At 35.9% G+C, this 25,371-nt stretch overlaps 2 protein-coding genes across 2 annotated transcripts in view; one reads left to right on the forward strand and one right to left on the reverse strand.

The window, feature by feature from the left end:
* Nucleotides 1-25,371, reverse strand: part of LOC117412166 (synapsin-2-like) — a 77,646-nt gene that overhangs the window by 21,702 nt on the left and 30,573 nt on the right. Inside the window, exons 2-5 of the mRNA XM_034020189.3 lie at nucleotides 22,907-22,964; nucleotides 19,730-19,821; nucleotides 14,213-14,369; nucleotides 13,224-13,313 (exon numbers count right to left, since the gene is read on the reverse strand). Of these exons, the coding sequence (XP_033876080.2) occupies nucleotides 13,224-13,313; nucleotides 14,213-14,369; nucleotides 19,730-19,821; nucleotides 22,907-22,964 (397 nt within the window). The remainder of the gene's footprint in view (nucleotides 1-13,223; nucleotides 13,314-14,212; nucleotides 14,370-19,729; nucleotides 19,822-22,906; nucleotides 22,965-25,371) is intronic.
* On the forward strand, nucleotides 1,325-12,468 carry LOC117412167 (metalloproteinase inhibitor 2-like). The gene is made up of 5 exons (XM_034020191.3): nucleotides 1,325-1,616; nucleotides 9,554-9,651; nucleotides 9,995-10,109; nucleotides 10,825-10,949; nucleotides 11,535-12,468. The coding sequence occupies exons 1-5, from the start codon at nucleotides 1,490-1,492 to the stop codon at nucleotides 11,730-11,732; spliced, it is 663 nt and encodes a 220-aa protein (XP_033876082.1). The 5' UTR covers nucleotides 1,325-1,489; the 3' UTR covers nucleotides 11,733-12,468.

Raw genomic sequence — 25,371 nt, forward strand, 5'->3', positions numbered from 1 at the left:
CAATTGTTGTACCAGCCAACTTGGGATATCAGAAGCTACTGTGATATCCTGAAAAAGAAGTCCTGATCAATGAACCAGCACCGTCGCTCCCATTGAGAAGCAGAGACGACAACGAGAGCTTCAGGGCTCATGTGTCAGAACAGAGCGAGAGGAGAGAGAACTGTGCACCCTAGTGGCTAGATGTGAGTATGGAAAGTAATGTCAGTACAGTGTGCTCTTGGGGCAATGTGTCTGTTTTTGAGATCCTCATTGAAAAAATGAACCCTTATGCTGTTTGTGTCCATCTTTCTGTCACACACTACATACTGATTATGATAACTGCACTGAATTTTCCCAAACCTTTATCATGGACGCCTAGCCTCCTGTTGACTTTTTGAATTGGGTGTATTCTGCTAAACTGATTTTACTGTATACACATTTCACAAATAATGATGCTGTTATGAGGACCCTCTGTGTATGTGTGCCTTGGTTAAGCCTGCTTTAACCCTGGCTGTAATTATGACCCCCAGTATCACAGAATGCAGATAGGATAAGATACAGTAATATAAATCTAGTCAAATAAAGATTCAATCAAGGTACTGTAGAAGTCAGTGGACCAAATTTCACTTACAGTAAATCTAACTTTAAACAATGCACCCATATAAGGCAATTAAACTAAATCTATGTGCAAAATAATAGTGTGAGAAAAAGGCTTTTGGTATCCTGAGCCATTAGATCTGTATCACTACTGTGACACATTGACCAAAAACTAAAACAAACTGACATGTTATTATGACTTACAAATGACTTGTACTGTACCAGTCCAAAACGGTATAGTATTTTAATACTGGTTACTTACACTGTACTTATATGATAAAGCAAGCTGTGCTGCATTAGTAATATGAAAAATAAGTGCGATCACAAAGGTTTGTTTAGAATATTTACCTGTTTCCATCATTATACAGTATAATAACAATGATTCAGGGCATGCTAAAATGTGTGTATATTTTTAACCTTCATCCCCCTAATTTGGTATTACATTTAGAATATTGGAATATTTTTGGGGTCTTGATAACCTTTATAGAATTAACAGGTGCACTGTTCCAGAATCAGAAAGAAGAAGAAAAAAACTAACCTAGCTATTGAAACAATACTGCAAGACATATTTCCTGTAAAATTGTTAAACATTAATTTCCTTCATTCAGATAATAATAATAATAAAAAAAAGAGTTTTGCTGTAAACTGTTTATTTGGTGACTCAGAAGTATGACATCTTTTATTAAATGGGGCGGGTCTATCTGTAGAGGCGGGATCCTCAATGTCAAACAAAGACGTACATAAGAGGTTCCTTCTGTCAGACTGAAGCACCAGTGCAAGAAGAACCAGTGGGCTGAGAAGGTGTTTTTACTGCAGCACTGTAGCTTTCAGCAGCAGTTTCTACCTTGAAGAAGGACTGAGAAGTGAATAGCGTGCAGATTTGCTTAGAGGAAAGAGATCTGTGTACTGCATCATGAGTACTGTTCCTGGCTTGCTGTCCCTTGTACTGCTTCTACTGACCCTAAGACTTCAGGAGCTGGTGGAGGCATGCAGCTGTGCTCCAGCACACCCTCAACAAGCTTTCTGCAACTCTGAAATAGGTAAGCTGTGTTAACTGCTCAGTGCATGCAATAAGCATTGTTAGCTTCACAGCGATAGTGAATCCTCATTGAGTTATCTGAAGCTCACTTGAAAAGTTTTTCAATGTAGCATTTAAAGAACGACCTCTTGGGAAAGTTTTATTTTTAATCCAAAATATTACTCAGAAAGAAAGCCTGTTCTATTTCTGTAATGTAAAACAAAATATGTTATTATTGCCTTACTCATGAAAAGAGAAATGGTCGTGCTGAGCTATATTGTCTCAAGCAGTCAAAAGCTGTCTTTGATGAGAAATGTTATTAAAATGCTTTATTAAAATGAAAATGTAAAAAGGCTAGAAAATGGTGCAGCACACAAGAAACAAAATACTATGTGAAATGAAATTGTAGAGGTCTAAAAGTGAATCAAAAAAGGGAGGGCTTTTTATATATATATATATATATATACAGTATATATATATAGAATGTGCAGAATATATATATATATATATATATATATATATATATATATATATATATATATATATATTCTGCACATTCTGCTTCTTATAGGTTTAATAGATGTTAAAGAGGGTAGCAGAGTATAATATATCAAAATAGCAACAAAAAATTATTGATTTTCAATCAGATGACAAGTTTTTACATTTTTGCTAATATAAATAATTTCAAAATGTGTTCATCTTACTAAATTCCTTTGCAAGCTAAGGAAACTGTCACAGTCCCATAGTCCATTGAAACCGTGGTGAGTTCTGTTTGGTTTAACATTCACTTTCCACTCTCCACACATGCGGTCAGATTCAGCTTTACAGCCATACAAACAACTCAGTGTGCAAAAAAACACATAAGTGTTGCAGGGAGTCCACAGCATTAGACAGGAATGTATGGACTTCATTTGCTGTTTCCAGCTCTTTGAATCACCACTGGTGTATATCCATCTACACAGCCTGGACTGAAATCCTCAATATCCTGGGAATAAGTTTGGCTGCTCTATTGCTATCAGCATGCAAAGCTTTTGGCATTAATAGCATTTTTGAAATCTAGAGGATTTTGGTTAATTATAAATGTGCTAAATACATACTTGAAAGTATTTTTTCTTCTCAGTCTTTTTTCTAGTTTTTCTAATCTGCAGCTCTTTGCTAAGTTATTGTATGTAAGTGTAAATATTACCTTCCAAACCTTTAGGAATTGAATTTAGCAGATGAGCACAACGTCCGCTCGGTAGAACCCTCAGAGCACTGTAAGATTCTAAGGACCTTTTCAGATCTGGTTAGTTTATAAACAAACCCAACTGAGTTCACCTAGAAATGTTCCTTTTGTTTTCAAATATGCACCTTGGTGCAAAAAAAAAAAAAAAATTCTGAACTGACTGCCCAAACGGACTGAGACCACCTCTTGAGAATTACTCAGTTCGGTTTGATTAACACAAACTCTGAAAGGGACCGGGTTCTTTTGGAACATTCACATATACTTCCAAAACTAACCGAACCACACCACACTGAGTTTGAAAAAATCAGCCTTAACGAACCAAGTGTGAATGCACCCTGAGATCCCTAACAAAACCTCCCAGGAGGCCATCTCATTCCGTCATATTCACTGCACCACCTAAAGCTGTTACTGTGGTTTACCAGTTACACTATAACAGCATTATTGCTCAGCCTAGGAGGATCAGTACTGTTGTTTGATACTCTACTTAAAATGCTTTGCTTCTATTTTAAAGCATTACAGTAAAAATATGTACTTGTTTACATTAATATATATATATATATATATATATATATATATATATATATATATATATATATATATATATATATATATATATAAATTTGCCATAGAAATCTGTTAAAGATTGAAGTTATGACAGAGGACATTTCTCAGACATTTAAAAGACCGAACCAGTCATTTTCACGGACTGCTTTTCAATAGCGGACAGTGCACCTCGACAGTACTATATTCTATAAAGTGTATAAATATTATTAATATTTTCTTGCTGTGTCTTTTGATACTATATATATATATAGTATATATATATATATATATATATATATATATATATACATACAGAATATATATATATATATATGTGTGTGTTTTTTAAACAACAAAGAGCGAAAGGATTTCATCACACAATTTGAATAGGTGTCTTGTAACTTTCCCAGAAGTCTTCGACACACGTAGAAAACATGACATTTAGCAGTCTGTAAGGTTCAGAATGCCAACGCGCTGTTGGTGAGCTTCCAAGCTGCATTAACATTAATGTACAACACGTTTCAAAAGTGTCACCAAATTAGCATCTCTATAGGAGAGAGGAAACTGCTTGCATACAGATTAATGGCTTTAAAGACTCTGACAGGGAATCTTTGTGAACATGACAAGCCCTGAGCTCTGTTTGTGAATATTGATTTTATTTTTATTTTTGTAAAGCTGTAATTTAAACAAATTTGGTGTTTTTTTTTAAATATCCTTTTTCAACTATGACTAACGAGGATATGCAAATGCCTTCAGCTAATGCCGAGCTCCAGGGAACAGCTACAATTACAAATCTTTGGCACCGTACTCATCTTTTTCATAGTTAATGTTCGTACTCAAAGACTGTTCTTTAATGTGTGTTTGATAAAAAAACCTTTATGATTTTAGTTCTACAAGTAAACAGTGAATAGGTTTCAGGAGTAACAGAGGACATCCAGATGCAGTATGGAGGTATGTTGGCACATCAATACTGCTAAATCCAATCACAGTCAGGAGTTTACTCAGGAGTTCAGAAAATAGGATATTGAGCTGAAAACGTCAGGACCTGGTGGGTGTCCCTGCCTTCTTGCCTGCAGTCTGAATGCGCAAGGCCAGTCCCAAACAGTATCATGTAGTTTAGCACTCCCGGCAAAACCAAGCAGAGAAATTAATTAGGTCTGGGCCAAGCACTTTTCACTGTGACTTTTTTGTCTAAATGATTAGTGCTGTGGCTCTCTGTCACTGTTTGACAGGGTATCTTTTGTTACTGAAGGCCATCTTTTCAAAACACCCTAGCTACCATACATTCGGCACCACTGGCAGATAGCACACATCCACTGACAGCTCCTGCAGGCACAGTAAAGACCTTTAGCACTTTGGCAGGGGGGATGGTTTTGAAGAGAGTGTCTGTGTGTGGGTGTCTGTGTGAGTGTGAGTGTGAATCGGAAATTGATAACTCTGGGGCTCCGCCAGTGCATAGACGGGAACAGAAGCAGTGGCCTCATGTGGCACGATCCATTCACTGATGTTGTTTACACAGCCTAAGCCTCAGAAAAGAGATCTCCTCGTTCGAAAAAATTGTTAGAAAACTTCTGTCACACAGTATACGGTACAATATTTTCTAGTTAAATGTGCAACTTTACAATGAAGGTGCCCCAGGTTATCACGCCCTTAACTGTCCCGAAAAAGGGTAGAAATGAGAATGAACTGTATTGTTGACACAAACCTGGCATTGGCCAAACTGAAACGGAGCCCAGTGTCTTTTAAAAACAGTCCCTCGATGACTCTCGCAAATACGGGACATTTTCATCACTTTCTTTATACTTTGGGGTGTCAGTAAGTCTTTTAAAAAGTAGTTATGGGGTAATTCTTAAGCAATCAGGCACTACTGGATGTCATGAGGTATTGAGTTCTTCCAGTGCTGTGGTAAGGTTTTGGTAAGGTAACCATATCTGATCAAAACTAAATTAGGAATTAGGCTTTTGGCCAGATGTTGGTGTGTCACTGCAAGCCATTTCTTATAGAAATAATTGTGGGGTCTTTTTTTATTTACTGGAAACATAAAACTTGATGTTATGGAAATAAATATATACTGTATTTAATATGCCATTCCTATGAAGCATATTATTACATAGAGACAACATTAAAAATAAAATAACATGGTTTCTAAGCTGCTGCTATATATATATATATATATATATATATATATATATATATATATATATATATATATATATATATATATATAGTGTTTATGGCTTTTTAAAACAGGTTATTAAATATCTGAAATTGTCATTTATATGTATTATTTATTTCTTAGCAGACGCTCTAAAAATTGTAAGAATCTCGAATTTCTGCTGCCTAGTATGAAAATGTTTCAATACAAACTGAGCAGATTGTTGTGAAACTTTAATAATTTTAAAGAAAGGGTATAATTTAATGGTTATTTACTTGTAAATAAACAGAATAGATGGCTTATTGGAATCAAGGACATTCAGTTTAATAGTGCTGTTTGTATTTTGCATTTTGTATTCTGAAATACAATGAAAAGAAAACTAAGTTAGAAAGAAATAACTTCAAAGCCCTTAAATGCCTGAGTGCAAATTGCATCTTCAAGCAAGACAATTCAACCCATTGTTGTCTCCAATGATCCCACAGAGCTCTGACCGGGCTAAGAGGACTGGGGAGGCAGCAGGGGAAGCTCTAAAGCTATGGACAAAAGTCGAATGAAACTTGCTGAATAATGTTATGTTAACATATTGAATTACATACTGCTTTGTAGTTTTCCATATTCTTAACAAAAAAAAAATTGAAAAATATGACATTTCGAAATCATGAAACACTGTACTACTACTATGGCTCCCGGTAGACTTTTGCAATATGATTTTGTAGTTTCTTTAATTACATGATTTTAAATAAAATATCTAAATTATGTTCTTATAGTTAAAATTCTAGGTGATAGAAAACTTTTGACCGTAGCTGTGTACTGGGTTCATTCTCAGTGATCCACTGGACGACCACTCTCCCTTCTAAACATTGTCTACAATGATTCTGTAGTTTACCACGCTTACACTGCATTTAGTGAGCTTTACCATGGGGTACACCGTGTTTCACTTTAACTTTGCTTTCACTTTGCTCTACAATACTTTACTGTCCTAAACTTTTCCGAAGGCTGATTGCACACTTCTTCACCAGAATGATCAGAAGCATATTTTCTTTCTCCCTCTTTTTACGCTCTCCTTATTGTTGTAATTTGCGCTTCTGAGAAAAGCAATAGATTTATTGCAGCGATCGCTAGCTCATCTCGTTTCACACAGAATGTGCCGTTTAATAGTATACTGTGTTCAGTATTTCAGCCATAAGATCAGACAGCAGATTCTAGCCTGATCAAATACAGTATGGTCCTTGATTTGACTAACTTTTCAAGGCATTAAAAAAAAAAAGGAATGTAGAAATGAATATTCCATTGAGAAGCTTTGGTGAGAGACACTGTCGAAAGGGTTCTGGGGTTTTGGCATTCCTCAGTTCAGCTGACTGCTGTTTTTAATAAAGTAAAAAGCAACAGAAGCAAAAAAAATAAAGTGGTGGTTGGAAAAAGGGTTTAATGTTCAAAAAAACATTTTTGTACATGTTTGTGCTGTACATTGCTGCAAAAGGAAAGTATCCCTTGTTACTCAAAGAGCAACCTTGTACTGGTATGAAATATTATCTTAACTAATGTAACTGATGTATCTCTTACATTCATTAAAGGCAGTGTTTCAGGGGGACAGATTAGCGGTTACACTCTGGTGTACTAGAGATACTCGGAGAGAGGACTAAATTGAGGCCGCAGGAATGCTTTAACTTTTTAAAAAGTTACCAGGTTGTGAAGACTAAAACAATATATATATATATATATATATATATATATATATATATATATATATATATACACAACGTACATTAGTTACTTGAATATTTCATATCCATATCAAGTTGCTCTTTAATAGAATACAAAAGTTGGGTTCTGATACCAGTTACAACTACCAGTAATGCTGATTATACAGTATTTACACTACTAAAGCAGTGATACAATATTATTTTACAAAGACACATTAATTGACTAATAAACAAGACCATTTCAAGAATATAACTATGAATTATTATTATAGCGTAGACTTTTATTTTTCATAGAAACTCTTGTGCCTCTCATGTAATAAAAAATATTGTACAACTTTAGAGTAAAATAATACTTGGGAAGAAGAAATGACCATTCCTATTTTGTTATATCTAAACTTTAAAATAACAAACGTGTGTGGTATATACAAATTCTTATATTTTCCATTCTGTAGTTCACGTAGTTAGGCTAAAAATGCTGAGCACATTATTTTTTTTTTGTTGGTTTGTATTAATCTGAATTTACGTTCCTGGATGAGGATGCAGTGACTCCAGTGGCCTTAAAGATGACATCACACGTTTTGCATGTTAGTCATAGTATTATGTAATTACATCTGTTTCCTGAATAAGCACACAAATGCCTTGTGGTGTTTGGGCATAGAAACAGGCTTATCTTGGATTGAGCCTGACAGATTTACTGCAGCATTGACATAACACTATACTCTCGGGGGTCCAACGGTAGCGAAATATAGGGATAAGTGTTTAGTATTCCAGAGGTTTTGTTGAAAAACAAATGATGCTAAACTACTGGTAGCTGAGATCTGAAGTGATTTAGCACAGTATGTAGCATTTAAATTGCTTACCCAATTAGAGCATAATCTACAACGCTGCAAGAATGACCTGAATACAAAGTTTCCAAAAATGCACGACGCATTTGCCAATGCTTCATATCAATAAAGCTTGTAGGCTCAGTATTTTCAATGTCTCTTTGCAAGAATGCATGCTTGCTTTTTGTTTGTAAGGCTGCCCAATAGAACAGATAGTGAAGGGCTTACATGACAAGCAACAGCCACTGAATATTAAGTGTGCAGCAGGGTCTTCAGTGCCAGATACAGTTCAAATGGAAAGTATTCTGTTCCCCCAAACATCGTCCAACAACAGCACAAACAGTATCAGCAGAAGCAGAGCCATGTCATGCATTTAATTTGTCTGCTTGCATCAAAAAGAAACACTTTGAGGGAAATTCATTATGTTTCATTAGCATCATTTTCTTTATGACAGGAGAAAAACGCCCACTTGTAATAAACTCAGTAATTTGGCTTAAGGACTCTTCAAGTTTTTTTTCTTCTAATTTGGCAACATTAACAGGTGTTGATCTATTTTCAGAACCGATACTTTGAAGTAAAAGTTTTTGTGAGAATGGCTCAATTTGTCTGCTATTTTAAATTATTGATCCTGCTATAATAGAAGGTGTTTTCCCCCGTTTAGGAACTTTTAAAATGGTTTTATCAAACACTTCCTCACAGCCTTTGCAGTAGGCATACATGGATAATAGCATTCATCCAACAGCATTTCTCTTAAAGCAGTGCAGATAAGAAAAAAAAGTCTGCCTTTTTAATCTGCTGTCTACACTGACTGATATACGTAGGGCTGCAAGTTTAGCATCTGTATGATCACTTTACATCAGTCCCTGGTTTCGACCAAATTGGACGCAGCATTCTTCAAATTTCTGCCTACTTGTCCTGAGAAAGCTATCACAATTTGTACTGGTTTCTAAGAACCAATTACTGTAAATTGATGTTCATTTAAGCAGGACCTAAGGCAGGTTTGTCACTAGGGATTGCCTAGTGATCCTACATACTGATTTTGGCACTTGAGGTTCTGTTTTCTAGAAGTCGCCTGAAACCTCCCTCCCCACACTGATTAATGCAGCACTTTTCTGTTAATAAGCAGGAAATGGAAATAGCTCGTCATTAGCAGAGTCAGACCTTGGCAATTTCTGAGGAACAAGTAAACTGGATTTTCTTAGGGTCTCTCTGGTTAGAAAGTAAGCAAGGCAAAGAAAGAAAGAAAGAAAGAAAGAAAGAAAGAAAGAAAGAAAGAAAGAAAAGATAATTTGCTGTAGTACCTGACAAAAAAAAAAAAAGCCATTTCTATTGTTCGCAGAAATAAATGTGGTTAGAAATTGTGGAAATATAATAAATGGATCTCAACACTGAAATTCCAAAAAATACCTGTTTATCTTTATTTCACCTGAAATAACTTGATGCTTTGTACTGTATGCATAAAACATGTATGCACTTTTTACATGATTTTTAACAAAATGTATTTTACAGTAATTCGGGCCAAAATTGCTGGTGAAAAGATGGTCTCTCCCAGCAACAGCTCCTTGTCCCACTTCAAGATGATCCAGTATGAAATCAAACTAGTAAAGGTAAGAATAGTAGAACGATGGTAATAAAGGACAAGACTGTAGTGATATTACATTCATTTCAAACGGCATACTCATGCTGGGCAGCAACACCTGCAGACCACAGTATCTCACTGCCAGCATTTTCATACAAGCTTCAGCATTGCACCTCTGCTCCTTTATTTATTCCAGGAAAAGACACTGTGAAAAAATGGTTCCATACTGATATATTTCTATAGTTTTACATTGTTTTCGTTCCAGATGATATACTTCAAAATATATAGGAACAAGTTACTAGGGCATTCTTCTGTGTTATGATGACAAGATGTTTCAACTAACTATTTTATGTCATTTTTTTCCCACCAAGATGTTTAAAGGCTTTGAAAAGTTCAAGGATATCCAGTATGTGTACACCCCTCCTTATTCATCGCTGTGTGGTGTAAAGCTTGAAGCTAATAACAAGGCCCAATATCTCCTGTCAGGTACAAAAAACACCAATGATATGCTTTCAATTCCAATTCACAATGCGCTTTTATTTTGAACGCTTTGCCTTCTTACATAAGTGACTGAGATTTGTACTCACACTGTCCACATGTAGCTCAAACACTAATTCAGTTGTTCTGACATTGAATGAAATACCTAAATGGGTTTGTTTGCAATGTAAAACAATTGCCACCAGCAACTGTGCCCTCTTCTGGCCATTAAGATATGTCATTTCCTCTGATGAGACACTGCTTCAATGTGTGCGTGGACCCTTTTCAATCAGTTTATATACTGCAGTCTAGTAATGTTGTGTGTGGGATTTAAAATATTAAAGATACATTAAAAGACAATGGTTTGTGTTTCAAGCTTATAGGGATAATACAGTTAAATAATTAGACAGAAACACAGAAAAAATAACAAACAAAGTTCCTCTTTTCTGTGTATCCATAACTGTGTCACACTGTGTTTCTTTCGATAACTAGGAACCTTTAAACAGGAAACTCTATCCATAATAATAGGTTCCGCATATATTGCTACAGTTTGTATGACACACCACTAATAAATGCTGAGTAAAATAATTGATTATTAGAACTATTTGAGTCTAGTTTCTACTGTATATGTTATTTGGCCTCCTTGTCTTCAATCTTTGTAACTACAGCGTGCCTTTAATAAAGGACCCGGTGAGTTTTAACATTTTTACCCCCTGTCTCACAGGCAGGGTGTGGGAGGATGGGAGAGTTATGATTGGCCTGTGTGATTTCATTGAGCCCTGGGACAACCTGTCAATGTCACAAAAGAAGAGCCTCAATCACAGATATGAAATGGGCTGCGATTGCAGAGTAAGTGCCTTCCCTCTGACAGCTGCTGTAGCAGCAACTGTAGCAAGATACATGTACAATGTATAAGTAACAGCTTTCTGAAAATAGCAACTTTTGCAACTGTGAATTGCTTCAACATTTAGTTTTAGTAGACATGATGTTCTTATGGATAATAGTTCTAGGATTAAAATCAATGGAACAATGCATCAACAACTTATTTAAGCTAAAAAAAAAATAAAAATCCATCGTATTAATATTAATCATATGTTAATCCCATTAATATTAATCATATTAATGTTTAGTAAATATATGTCACATGGGAAGTTGATAAATATGGAAACCAAAATGAAAGCAGATTTTCATAGCAGGGTGCATTTCAATGAAAAAAGCTCCAAAAGAAACTTGGTATATATTCGTCCTGACTTTATCAGGTGTTATTTACTTGATCCAGAGTCCTCAAAGTTTAAGAACTCAATAAAGCTTGTTCGCTCACATTTATTTTTGGAAGTTATCAGATCAAATTCCGATGTAAAATTGGCTTCTAACCCTAGAGACAAATGGTTATGTTGATATAAAAAAAGAAAATAACTGTAAACTTCCCTTCAGATTTCCAGATGCTACACTTTGCCCTGCTCCACCACCGCAGAGAATGAGTGCCTTTGGACGGACTGGCTGACAGATAAGAGCCTGAACGGGCACCAGGCCAAGCACTTTGCCTGCATCAAGCGCACCGATGGCTCCTGCAGCTGGTACCGAGGAGGCTCTCCCCCGGAGAAAGAGTTCATGGACATTTCAGACCCTTAAACCCAATTAGCTCTCAAGAGAAGAGACACAAAGGTGATGCTTGTAGTCAGATCTGCCGCAAAACCGGTCCACTCTGCATAAAGGAACTCTTGTGATTCAATGCATTCCTTTAATTCTAAAGCACAACTGTCTGTCTATCCACCGTTGTGAATGTACAAGAATAAAGACCTGAAGATACACCTTGCTGCAGTCTAGTAATATGTGTGAGATTTAAAATAATAAAGATAAACTAAAAGGCAAGTCACAGTTAAAATTATTCAGCAATCTATGAAATACATTTTGTAAGAATCTTTTTTTTTATGAGTAAATCCCAATTTCTGTATACTGTGTGATGAGAATGTATATATTTGTATTCTTATTATTAACAATGTAAAGATTAACAGCACAAATGGTATAAACAAATAGACACAGCATCTTTGTAGTGTTTATATTTACAGGGTCTCAGTTTAGATATTTGTCATTGCATTTCCATATTCAGTCATTAATGATGGGCTAGTCAAAAAAAGGCACTTCTTATATAATGTCACCCTTCCTGATATTGTGCTTTGTAAAACATTACTCTCTTGCCAAAAAAGCTAAAACAAGCCTTTAATAGACGCATCTGTACATGTAATAACCATGGCTGTCAAGTTTCTGTAGAATGTTTCTATGTGTATTTATGTTTCGCTGTAGTGGATTTTTTTTTTCTATCCTGTCATGCCAAAAAAATTGTTTATAAAAGTCATTCAATACAGTATTTCATGAGTCAGTCTCTTCCCATTCATGTCCAGGGGGGGTAATTCAGTAACAGCATACTGTAAAACACCACCTTGTATCTTGTTGTGCGGATCTATAAATCAAAAACGTCCAGATATAGGAGGGCACATCCCAAACACACCACTATGTAAACAAACATGCCAAAAACATGTGTTGGCATTCAGTAAGCTTTATTATTTAAAACACATATGATCTTGCCTGAGGAAAGCTTGATTGAATGTTGCCATAGTACAATGCATGGCTCTGTATTTTTTTTTTTAATGAATCTGCTCATCAGCATTCAAATCCATTACCAGATATAAAGTATCGGAGGTAGGAGATTCTGAGGGTTCACACAACATGGTTCAATTGGCAATTTCTTTCAGTGATCTTACTGGGCTTAAACAAATATTCCTTCATGCTGGTTGAGTTTGTATATGGTTAGGGCAGATAGGATTAATGCAGAGATTACATACAGTAAGAATGGAAAAACTGCAAGAGCCAAGCCACTCATACATTCCACAGATATGATCAAAACTCTCTGCAGATGTCCCTACTCGTATGCTTTCCATGCGCAAAAGCATTGTCTACAGCTGGACCGCAAGCAAAAAAGACTGTTTGCAAGTCTTAAAGTTGTGTGTCAAAATGTACAGGGACCTTCACCGCCAGCCCTGCTCCTTGACAAAGCAGCCTGAAAACAGACCCTCAATTGCAAAGCTTTTTCTGCAGTATCATAAAGACATACTCCAGTCTTACCATTTCCTTATGGTTCGGGTAGAAGGTCTGCTCTATCAGGGGGAATTTCTCAGCACCAAAGCTCCTGTAGGTGCTGATCAACTGGCCAAACTGCAAAATAAAATAAAACCTCAAGTCAAAAATGCTAATGTTTATGCACGTTTTACCAGGATATTCTTATGCTAATGTCAACGTCAGCACATCTGGACAGCGTTTATAATTATACCTCTAAACCCAACCTCAAAAACCGATTGTCTGAACTTGAGGTTGATGATTTGAACAACAACAAAAGAAGCATACTTGAAGAAGGGACGCCCTAACATTTTGAAAATGTATTTGTTTTTTTCTAATTCTACCGATTTTATGAGCAATATTCAAATTCAAATTCAAATTCAAAAAAGGCTTTACTGGCACGACAAAATTAAGTTTCGCCAAAGCACTTACACAATGAACATCAACAAAGACAAAATGTCTAACAGTATAACACCAATAGTCTCCTTCTTTGGATGCACGCAGTGTTAATGTAATGAACTGATTACACGACAACTGATGATGAGAATTAACCTTTTTTGTCCTTACTGATGAAGAATTAACGGTCCCTTCAAGAAGTTTCACAAATAGCGCAAACAGCAGATGTTTTAAATCAAGCCAATGTTTCACTAATACACCAAGGAGCCATTAAGGAAATTAATGGGCGAAGCAACATGCTTTGGGGCTGTTGTAACTAAAGACAGTATAATAATTACTATGTGAAAAATGATTGCAGAGAGTTTGTAACTTCAGGAACTAGGCAGCTACACAACAGCAGTCAAGATGCTCTAACAGTTCACTTTTTTCAGTTTTATTCAGTATTAAACTATGCTATTTAACGGTCCAATACACAGGTCTCAATCTTTAGCGCTTTGACTTAACATACAGTATAGCACATCTACAGAGATGCGAGATATCAACACATACTTGCGTCAACTTCTATTTCTTTGACTGATAAGCATTTCTTAAACTCTACTTACCACCCAAGGCTTGTCACAGAGGTTGTAAATGGACTCCAATGAGTTGATACTGGGAACCCCACCGTACTGCAGTCCTATAATCATGTTACGGAAATCTTCATTCTCTGCCATACTGAAGGCATGTTGTCGAATGAGGACAAAGTCAGGCTTGAATGACCTGTAGCAAAATAAATCATCATTTCAAATTGCACTTAAAAGCAAAAGCATGCTTACCGCAGTGAGTTTACTAGACCTACAACACAACAACTATTCTAAAAGCAGGTGATGGCACAGCGGGGTTTCAAGCATTACGTCTTTGCGATCCTAGAATTAACTCAGTGTCGAACTAATGTATAATGGTCCATAAATGACCAATTAATTGGATGTGTGGACAGTTTACATTTAATGACCTTCATTTAAATGTAAAAAAATGAAAAATAATCTCAGTATCTCAGTAATAATATTGTGTTTGTACTAAATAAGTAAAGGGTAATAAATGACACCTTAAAGAGCCATTAAAAAAAATCCAAACAGCAAATCACGACATAGTGTCTATGTAGCACCAGGAACCAATACCAAAAAGGCTAATTAAAAACCAGTGGCTCCGTAAGGCGACTGTCTTTATTTAGTAAAAACTGCGAAAGAAAAAATAGCTTTCACTTCTTAACGTAAATCAATAGCAACAGAAGCATACAGCAGAGGTGATCACATCACAGTCCCAATTGTAATATATAACTGCCATTCCGTTTAAACTACTCCATTTATTTAAAAGAAAATTGATTCTTAAAATGTTATTAGCTCCAGCTGACCTTTTCAAAAAACAAAAGCGACTGACAGCTAATAAAATGGCAACCATCTCCAAACTGCTATTTAAGATGAATCTGTCTGTGGATAAAATAACCGCAATACCTCTAGGCCACAAAAGTTACATAACACACCGGAAAACAACAGGAAAATGTGTTAGTGATCGCCTTGCCCCACATATTCCGATTACAGTTTACAACAAGCTGACAAAACAGTCTGTCTGCTGGCTGTGTAAACATGCCCTGAGCTCTGAGTAAAAAGATCAATAGATCTGGTTTCAAAATGTTACATATCATTTGATGAGAATTAGGAAATGCTTTGCTGAACACTGTAGCATTGGAAGCCATTACCGGTTTCATAGGTTGTGGTCAGTATTTGATTTGTGAAGAGCTCTGGTTCAGCCTTTTGACCAGTTCCAGAAACTGTATGCTGTATTCAATTAATCTTTCAGTCATTTTAATGTTATGCTTCTTTTTCTTTCACTAGAAATTTAAAACGACCAATTTGATCACGCAATTTATAGATTTGGGGTCAAAATCCAATTATTTGAGAATGTTTTGGTGATGGGGTGACATTAATGTGTTTATTAATGTGTTTTTTGTGTAAATAACTTATTTTGTACCGGCACCATTTTTTTTTTCATTCACTCCCATGTTCTACGGTTCATAAATACCCATATTTATCCCATAAAAGCATTATCTATTTCTGTTTAAATTTTTGCTTTAACCCCTGTGTTTTGTTTTAGTTGCAGTAAGGGGGTATGAGATGTTTGGTCACATGACTGGTTTAAAACCAGGAAATGCCTTAAAAGTATTAGTTTTTGTTCTGATTTAATTATTGTTTGAATTTGTATTATTTACTTTGTTGAGAAAAGAAACATTTGGCCTCCACCACTGTTAAAATACTTTAAAGGTGTTTTATTTAAAAAAAAAATAATAATAAATAAAATTCTGTTTGGGCCCTCCTTGTCATGTGACCTGGAGAGTGTGTATAAAAGCCAGCAGTTCCTGCTTCCAAGAAGGAGGAGAGGCAGTTGTCACTGAGCACTAGAGGGAGGCAGAATATTTTATGGCTGATTTGAGTGCTGTTTTGTTTTATGTGTGCAAGAGATGAAGCAGTGAGACCAGTTCCCGCAAAAATCATGTCAGGTGATCTTTCAAACAAGTGACAAATTCAGATGAAAACAATTTTTGATGGTCTCTTCTTTCATACAAGTACGCAAGTACAGTAAAACATTTAGTTTTTTGTACTTCTACTATTAGGTATACTGGCTCTGTAATAACCTCTTGTGGGCAGGTTTTGTTTTTCGTTCCATAGCCACTATCTGTGGTCATCACCAATGAACAATGCATCCCAGTCTCACAGGCATTCTGGGAGCAACCAAGAGGAAGCATGGAAACCAACTAGACAGCGCATTCCTGTGCCAGTGTCATAGTAATGGAACCTTTAAATGTGTGTTTTTTGGAGGGGGGCTGCAGTCTACAAGATGAAAACAAATTAGCAAATGATGAATGAACTCCTACCAAAACCACCAAATAGTTAGCAGGCCAAAAGTCATATTGTAGCATGACCCTACCAAGACTTCTTGTGGTCACTCTAGACTTGTTCACCATACATTTTCTAGACTTGCACACATGAATGTATAGCATACAGGAAATTACTAGGCAGGGATAAATCTTCTTTGCACTTTATTTTTATATTTATTTATTTGTATTTACAGTTTTAAAATATTTGGGTTAGTGCAATATGGAGGAGAACAAGTGAAATATGTGAACTAAGTATAGAAAGTTAATTGCACTTTTAAACTACAGTTTGAATGAAAATGTTTTCCTCTATGACCCTTCGTTAACGAATGAAATCCCTAAGAGAAACTGATACCAATGATAACTCTAATCACAAGAGATAAAGAGCATAATTAAGAAGCTTATTTTGGGCTACAATCTATAAATAAAGTCCAAATGAGGAAGTTAAAAGTTGAAATTCACAGAAGAGCCTCAATGACTATCCATGGCTTTTATGATTAATTAGAAGTAATCCAATGGGACAGCCAATGGATATTTTTGCCCATGCACTCTCTGGCAGTATTTCCAGTGTCAAATTAGAACCAACAGAGAGGGAGTCAGGTAGATACATATAATGTAAGACCACAAGAGGCTATGTGGTCTAAAGCATAACGCAGAGGACCCATTCTTATCCATCATTATCGTCATAAATAAATATAATCAAACCTCTCTGGGAAGCTGGGAAAGGGGAGTAAGGATGTCAGTGTGCATCAACATTCCTTAAAAGACCATTTGATTTGAGGTTTCCTTTGATTAAAGTATGCTTTCGTAAAACTTGCCATCTTCCTTAACATTTTTCAGCTGTTTATTTTATGTGCTATAGATTTCTTTTTTTTGTGTGTTTTACCGCCACACAGCCATGCACACTAATTACTTGTACAACGTGTGGAAGGTTGTGTTGAATCAGGTTCTATTTCTCATGTGGTTTGTATATATTCTTTGAAGTGTTTTTCAGTCTGATCCAGCAAATATTTTTAGTTACTGAGCAACACATGAACTGTCCCAACTGGATTTGTGGCTTTCATTAAGCGATATCCATAAATTAACTGGACTACAAGAACTTAATGCAATGTTGTTAGGATAGAATTACAGTAGACACCACACTAATCTTGTACAGCATTGTGCAATCGGAAAAAAATGTAAACATAGCTATAGGTTGCTAGTTATTAAAATAAAATATATTTAAATAAATAATAAATTAAAAAGACCCCTTCCAATCTGGCTCAATCCAGACCAAACAAAGGTAATTTCTAACTCTATTGAATGATGTCCAGATATGTAATGAGACAGTGGTGTTTTAAAATAATGATACACAAACTGTTGTATGAATAATTGTAATGATGAGTAATGGTAGTTTTAGTGAGGTGGCCTAGAGCCTTCAAAACCTGCTTTTAATTCCGAATGACTAATACTATGCTAGATGTTTCTTTCCATCACCTTGGCGTCTATCCAAACAAGGTCTTTCATTGTAGCTTTTTTCACATTTGTCATTTGTTAACAATTTGTAAAGTCATTTGTGGAGACGGATAATTACTGGTTGCATCCCCTGAGTAAACATTTCTCACAACTTAGTACAGTATTACTGTAAACATAGCTGGTAGTGAGTCAGTGAGTGAAAAAAAGCAACAATTACAATGTTTACCACCCCACTTTTCCCTGTAGAAACCCAAGCAGACCGCCAAATTACCAACAATGGAAACACAATGGATTGGGAGTATTGCATGCTGGTCCAGATATGATGTCACATTGGTACTGATATGGTACCATTATACTGAATTGGGTTACCAACGTGTATTGTTTCATGTAATTAGGATGGAATTGATTTGTCATTATATGACATTTTACCACTGTAGCTGCACACTTGTGTTCACATTGCCATTGAAGATAATTTTGTAATTGAATCCCAAGAACAAAATGGGACATCATGAACTGACAGATTAGCACACAGACACAAAGGACAGCACGGTGCTTCTGTTGTTCTGGCAATGCAATGAAAGTACTGATAAAAGTAATGCAATTATGTACACATGAATGGACATTATAATTGTATAGCCAAAGGCTAGTTTGCTCGTCTGCTCTCTTTCAGCAGTTTGCATTTAAAATAGCTGCTTTACACCTCCTGGACCTAAGACACGTCTTATCATGCACTAATTACTAAAACTTCTGTCTTGGCAAAGCAGTTATGTCTATATGTGTAATTGTCAATATTCAGCTATTATCAGAGGCTGTCTCGTATTGGCATTCGTTCCATCCAAGTGCATCCCCCAGTGGATAACCCAGTATATTATTATAGGGTATTAAGACGGCAAACATCTGTGTATTGCAAAATATCAGCACGAATAGAAGTGAACGGACCGATGCTGAAAGCACACTAGGAGTGTCGCTATAACCCATACACAGACATTCACCGAACATATATTGAGTCCATTGTCAATTTCATTAAAAAGAGGGAAACGCTTGATAAACAGAATACAGTTGTGACTGAGGTATTTTTATGTTACTGTTTTGAAAGAACTTTGCAGTTGAATGGAATTTAGAGAGGTGCCTCAGGAATGATTTTTTTAAAATCAGTCTAAAGAGCTCTAAACTACACTTAGAAACCGAATAAACGCAGTAAAAGCGTGGGTACAGATTATGACTTGTGGGCATATTGCGTCTTCACAGATCTCTCGACCAATCAAAACACGATGAAACAGACTCCAGTAATACAAGCACCAATAAGAGCAGCGGGTAGGTGGATGTAAATAAATAAAATAAATAAATAAAGCGAGATATCACATCACAAGTTGTTCTCTGTGGCCTCTTTGTTGGGACAGGATTGTTCTTCATTTATATTAATTATATATATATATATTAAACTATTTATTTATTTGAACTATATTTACAAACACATCATTTGTCATTTTTCTAGGCCTTCAAAGACAAACAAAAATATATATATTAAACGTAGAAGCAGATTTTAATTTGCAAGTAACATTTGGCTCTTTTGACTGTGTGTCATTCGTTCTGGCATCACTCCATGTCAGCTCAGTGAACACATGGCTAAGGCATTTAATGATCTGATTAAACTAATTTACTGCAACAATACCAGTAAAACAGAAAGAAACGCATGCCTAACACAGTCTGACTAAGAACCCACTCAGTCCATGTTGATGGGTCTTTTTTGTCTTACCTGACAACCTTGGTGCCATTTCGAAACACTTGCATGTCCACATTACAGGTACCATCAGCATGAGACACCAGGTTGATCTCAGAGAACTCGGCCTAAAACATAATTGAAACAGGTTAAACTCACAGTTAATATGAACATGTACTGTAGTACATTCTATATTATAGGTAGGGCTTCTGATTTTTGATTTTAACCCATAAAACCCCATATAACGGTGGATAGCCAATAAACACTGGAAAATACCAGAAAAACAGTGGAAATGGTTAATCAATTACCCTTTACCCTTTTCCCATTAAAAAATAAAACCTACTACAAATAAAATAATAAATACATTTCCCAGTGCTGCTGGGCAATGTCCCGCCTCCTTGACTTGTATCTATCATTGATTCGTTCTGTATACTTTAAACCCGCCCCAACTACTGAGTGAATGTGCCTGTGACCACAGAGATTTCGTTGTGGAAGACAGCAAAGGAAAGAAGGGTTACTACTATACATATTTTTGACAGAAAAAAACTGCTCAAGCATTTTGGAAAGTCACTGAAAACACTAATTTCATACAGTATATCAAAAACTAAAGCCCTAAAAAAAAAAAAACGATTTACATAAAACACGAAAATAGCTCAAAATAAGCACCGAAAAATACAATTAATAAAAACCCCAAAACAGAAGCCCTAATTATAGGAAACTATCCCTGCTAAAATTGCTTTAGTACTACTACAGTACACCATAGTACTACTACAGTATACTATAGTACTATTATGCTAAAGTACTTTTTTGGCAGGGTATAGTGTTTTTGAACGGCACTACAGTATTGTTTTTTAAAAGGGTTTCCTCATGATTTGCTTTTATACCCAGAGCCTGCATCTTCATGCATGAAATAGATTAAACCCTCCAGAGGAGGTCTAATTGAACAGGGACTCTGCACAGTTAGGAACCCCTCCATAGGAGTTATAATTGAACAGGGACTCTGTACAGCTAGGAACCCCTCCATAGGAGTTCTAATTGAACAGGGACTGCACCCCTGTAAATGAATACCTTCAATCCCACATACAGTACAGTAGTGGCTTCCAGTTGTAGAGAAAGACTGACACTAGTGCAGTCAAAACTGTTTGGATCTCAATGCTTTTGATCTCTTTATCATTTCTTTACCATTGTTAACCATAATTTTCATGTCTTATTATAAGTCTATTTTTTAGCACACTTTCAATACACCATTACTGTGCTTTACTAGTTTACTGCACATTTGTCATTCATCAGTCAACTTGTAATATGGGTGGGCACCATCACCTTATTATTAGGCAACAGCGCTGTTATATAACAGGGTGTTTTGTATTTATTATTTTTATTGGATTTTTTTTTGTAATTAATATTATGCTGTACATAGTGTTATTTTTCATTTGTTTGTGCTCTGAAAGGATCCTCATTGACCAAGTATTTTAAATAGTGCTGCATTACAATCAGTCCATGCTGCAATCCTTTCGTATTGCAAACCCAGTATGCATGTTAAGTTAATTCATGACCAGGGTCTTATTTTTATTCAGGAACAGTAAGTTGCTGGCGCTTGGCAGCTATTATGGAAAACAGAGCAATTTTTCAGCAAAGGAACAAGGAAGCAATTAAAGCAGTAACAAGCTGATGTATTTTGATCAGTCAGAACAAGATCAAAGCGTGTTGTCTTAATAGTGGAAATAGCCTTGCTCTACCTCAGGGTAGATAGCCTATAAACAGGAAAGGAATCGCAAAACAGAGAAGGAGAAGATACACGGTGCACTAAGGTTCATTAAGAGGAGGATAATCCATTACTCACAGGCAGAGAATAGGCTTCTAGAAGAGATATTTGATAACACTTTACATTAAAAGTCTCTAATTACTGTATATTTACATAGTAGTTGCTAAGTAAATATATGTGTACTTACACATAATTACAATGTTATTATGCATAGTTACAATGTACTTAATATAAATCTTATTGCATGTTATAACTGTAACTCTGACCATAACTCTTTCCTAATACAACTGTGTACTTACATACTGTATATTTTGCAAAAAGTAAGTACACTGTAACTCTGCATAATAACATTGTAATTATTTGTCAGTACACATGTATTTACTAAGTAACTACTATGTAAATAAACAGTAATTGGAGACACTTTCTGTAAAGTGTTACCAGATATTTTTCTGTCAATATGGTGTTCTGTCAATTGTGGGAATTATTCTCATTTTAGGTACTGTAAACCTTACCCCTTGTTACAGAAAATGAGAAGTGGAATAAGAAGGCTGAACTAAACAGATTACTATGACTACTTCAATACTTCCAGAAGTGAAGTAATGTGTAGCTTCATTTCATTCATATCATCACATGGAAACTGCTAGCTCCAAGGAGAAACTATGGCAGCTGAATCATTGTATTCATCCTTGCATATAATAAGTTTGTCACTTGGTTTTGTTTCAATAGGAAGGAGACAGTGAGGAAATGGCAAAAAGAACCCAAGCAGGTGGTGAGAAACACTGATCATGTATCCCATTTAATCCAACCCAGTTTGCTCCTGTGAAAAACAAGGAGAAACATTGAACATTTTTTTGTCAGCTTCCTTTCACTCCGCTCAAAAAATAACAGAGTATGTATTTAGATAGGGATGTGCATATTTGAAATTATTTATTTGATTTCAAACAAAATCTTTGAAATAACCTGATAAGTCTTTCCATGAGTCATGGAAAGTATGTACATTACCACTGAAAAATATGCCAAGACCTAATGACACACACATTTCCCCAGCCTTGGCAGTTGCTTTTCTGGATTAGAGCAGAGGAGTTTCATTAAAAATAATGATACAAGTACAGTTTTCAAGTAGTGACGTCGTTAGGAGTTCTGTGAGGTGGTGGTACAGATGTAATTTATACATTATGCATTATCAATTCATAGATGCTGATTAGATTATACAGTAACGGATTTTAAATAGAGGATACAAGAACCTGCACTTATACTTTAGGGATTTGTTATAAGGGGTTTTATACAATTCATAAATGTTATTAATTATGCTCTTTATAAGAATGTAATAATCTATATCCCGTATATAAATCCCTAATTTAATTTTACATTTTACTATGGGGACCCGCAGTAAAAAAAGTTTTTAAGAGCAATTTCAAGAAACGTGTTTTAGAATGTTTAGAATTACTTACTTGTTCCACTTTGATGTCATAATCTCCATGAACCTTCTTCCCACGGAACATTTTAGCCCTTTGAGAAAGACGGAAAGCAACACATTAATGATATTTCCTTCATAACATTCACTGGTTATACATGAAAGAATATGTATAGTAGTATTTTTTATTCCACTCTTACTAGATGTAATACTGAAGGAGGTTTGTTATACAGTATTATTATTTATTTCTTAACAGACGCCCTTATCCAGGGCGACTTACAATTGTTACAAGATATCGCATTTATTTTTACATACAATTACCCATTTATACAGTTGGGTTTTTACTGGAGCAATCTAGGTAAAGTACCTTGCTCAATGGTACAACAGCAGTGCCCCTCACTGGGGATTAAACCCACAACCCTCCGGTCAAGATTCCAGAGCCCTAACCACTACTCCACACTGCTGCCCTAGTAGTACTGTAGTTTGACTCAATACCTTTAGGTCTTCAACTATTCTCTTTTTAATCTAAATTCAGTAGTAAGAGAATATCCCTTTTAACTACTGTATGTATCAAACAAGAATCTCCCAGCTCTCTAAGTATTTAAGTATTTTTAAATGTATGCTCTTATTTGTGGTTCCTCGAGATATAGGTAATAACAGAAAATGTATGAGCAAATAACCACTGTCTTTCCAGAAGCTCGTTAATAATACTGAGTCACTGTTTTTGCAACACGACATGGTTGATACATGCTGTTAAATCACAAGTACTTGGCAGACCCCCCTCCTCTCTATAAACAAAACAAATGACTTAATCTTTGAAAATAAACACCAGTCTGAAGACAGTGATGTCAGTTGGCAGCTGACAACAGTCATTAACTCTGATTTGTTTGAACTCTAAAAGCCGCCCCAATTCAATAGAGATCCATGCATGTTCCAATCCATCATGTTACTGAGAACACATTCCTTAGTTTAACAATGGAGCAGACCACCACATGTAACAGATGCATCTTGTAAATGCTTGAGCAACGGTGTCTTTCTCGAGTTCTAAAACTACAGATGTAGTTTTATAATCCCTGGGATATATTATATCCTTGGGAGAAAACAAACATTACATCTCTATACAGAATTGTTAAGACATTTGCCATTGCAGGGCTGTACACGTTGATTACATTGTCCAAGTATGATATTTTTTTCAGTATATCATTAAATACAAGCATTTGTACTATTGTACTGGTCATGGATTTTCCCAAGAGTGTATTACTACTCAATGGAAACATTAGGTACAGAAACAGCAGTACGTGTTGTTTCTTGTTACTAATCACTTAATTCCATTGGGTATTGAAGAAATCATTGAAGAACCATTAGCAGACTACAGGATTACCTGCACACCAGCACTGATTTGGTAACATGATACTGAAATGGATTGCCAGCGTGTATTGGTTCATACCATTGTAATAACATTGGTAAGTTGAAATATATAAAATGTTACCACTGTTGTACCATTCTACCGATGGCTGCCTCATATCATTGTAGCTGCCAGTGTGCTACTGTTGTCTCCTAATACAGAACCATTGAGCCACTGCATTGTAATTGATGATACTTGATAATAATGCATAGTATTTATGTGCTGAGCCTAATATGCTGTCCTTTAGTAATATTGTTTTGTTATTGCTGGCTGCAGTAAATGGTCATGGGAGCATGTTACACCAAACAGAGCTGTGTCTCCAGAAAATGATTTCATATTGATGAGCTGTTTTAGATGGCAGTAGATGACAGCAAGCAGAACAGTACCTGGTATGTTTTTTTTCTTAACGAGTAAAAAGTTACTGATGCGTTGAGAACATTTATTGACTCAAGCCAAGGTCTTCCACGTCTCTGCCACAACGAGCCAGAAGAGCTCAGTGAGTTGGTAGACGGTCAGAAATCTGAGATGACTTGGCTTTCATTTTGGTTTGCACTTTAAAACGCAGCAAACAGAAAGTTACCTCTAGGACCGGGAGGTGCAAAACTCTGTCCTTTGATCACACTGGGTTGAAGTGACCACTGCAGCAAGGTGATTTTATTTAATGTAAATAACTTGTTCTGGTACCTGATCTGTCATTCGCTTCCTTATTCTACAGTGCATAAATGCGCCTAATTATTCCACCAAATCTATTCAATAACAGTATTATCTTTATTGATTGGCAATTCGACCTGGCCCACCTGTATTTACGCCTGGCCCTTTGTGTTACAGTTAGTTCTGTTTTGGACTCCATGGAGAGGCTAGCTACCTGTGTGCTCTCCTGCTCTGGTACATAGAGCTATTTTAAAAGCCTGTTAGGCAGCTTTTGCTTTTGTATGGGTAAAAGTATTTTATTTTTTATTTAATTTAATAAACGTGTGCCACCCTGTGCTTGAACCGTACCCTCTGACTCCTGCTCCAGTGCTTCAGTACTTGCCTTTGTCCAGCACGGTCAAATCTTTACACGTTCATAGACAAAAATGTGGTTTGGGAAGAACTAA

The sequence above is a fragment of the Acipenser ruthenus genome, chromosome 16 (assembly GCF_902713425.1).
Source record: "Acipenser ruthenus chromosome 16, fAciRut3.2 maternal haplotype, whole genome shotgun sequence".
NCBI lineage: Eukaryota > Metazoa > Chordata > Actinopteri > Acipenseriformes > Acipenseridae > Acipenser > Acipenser ruthenus.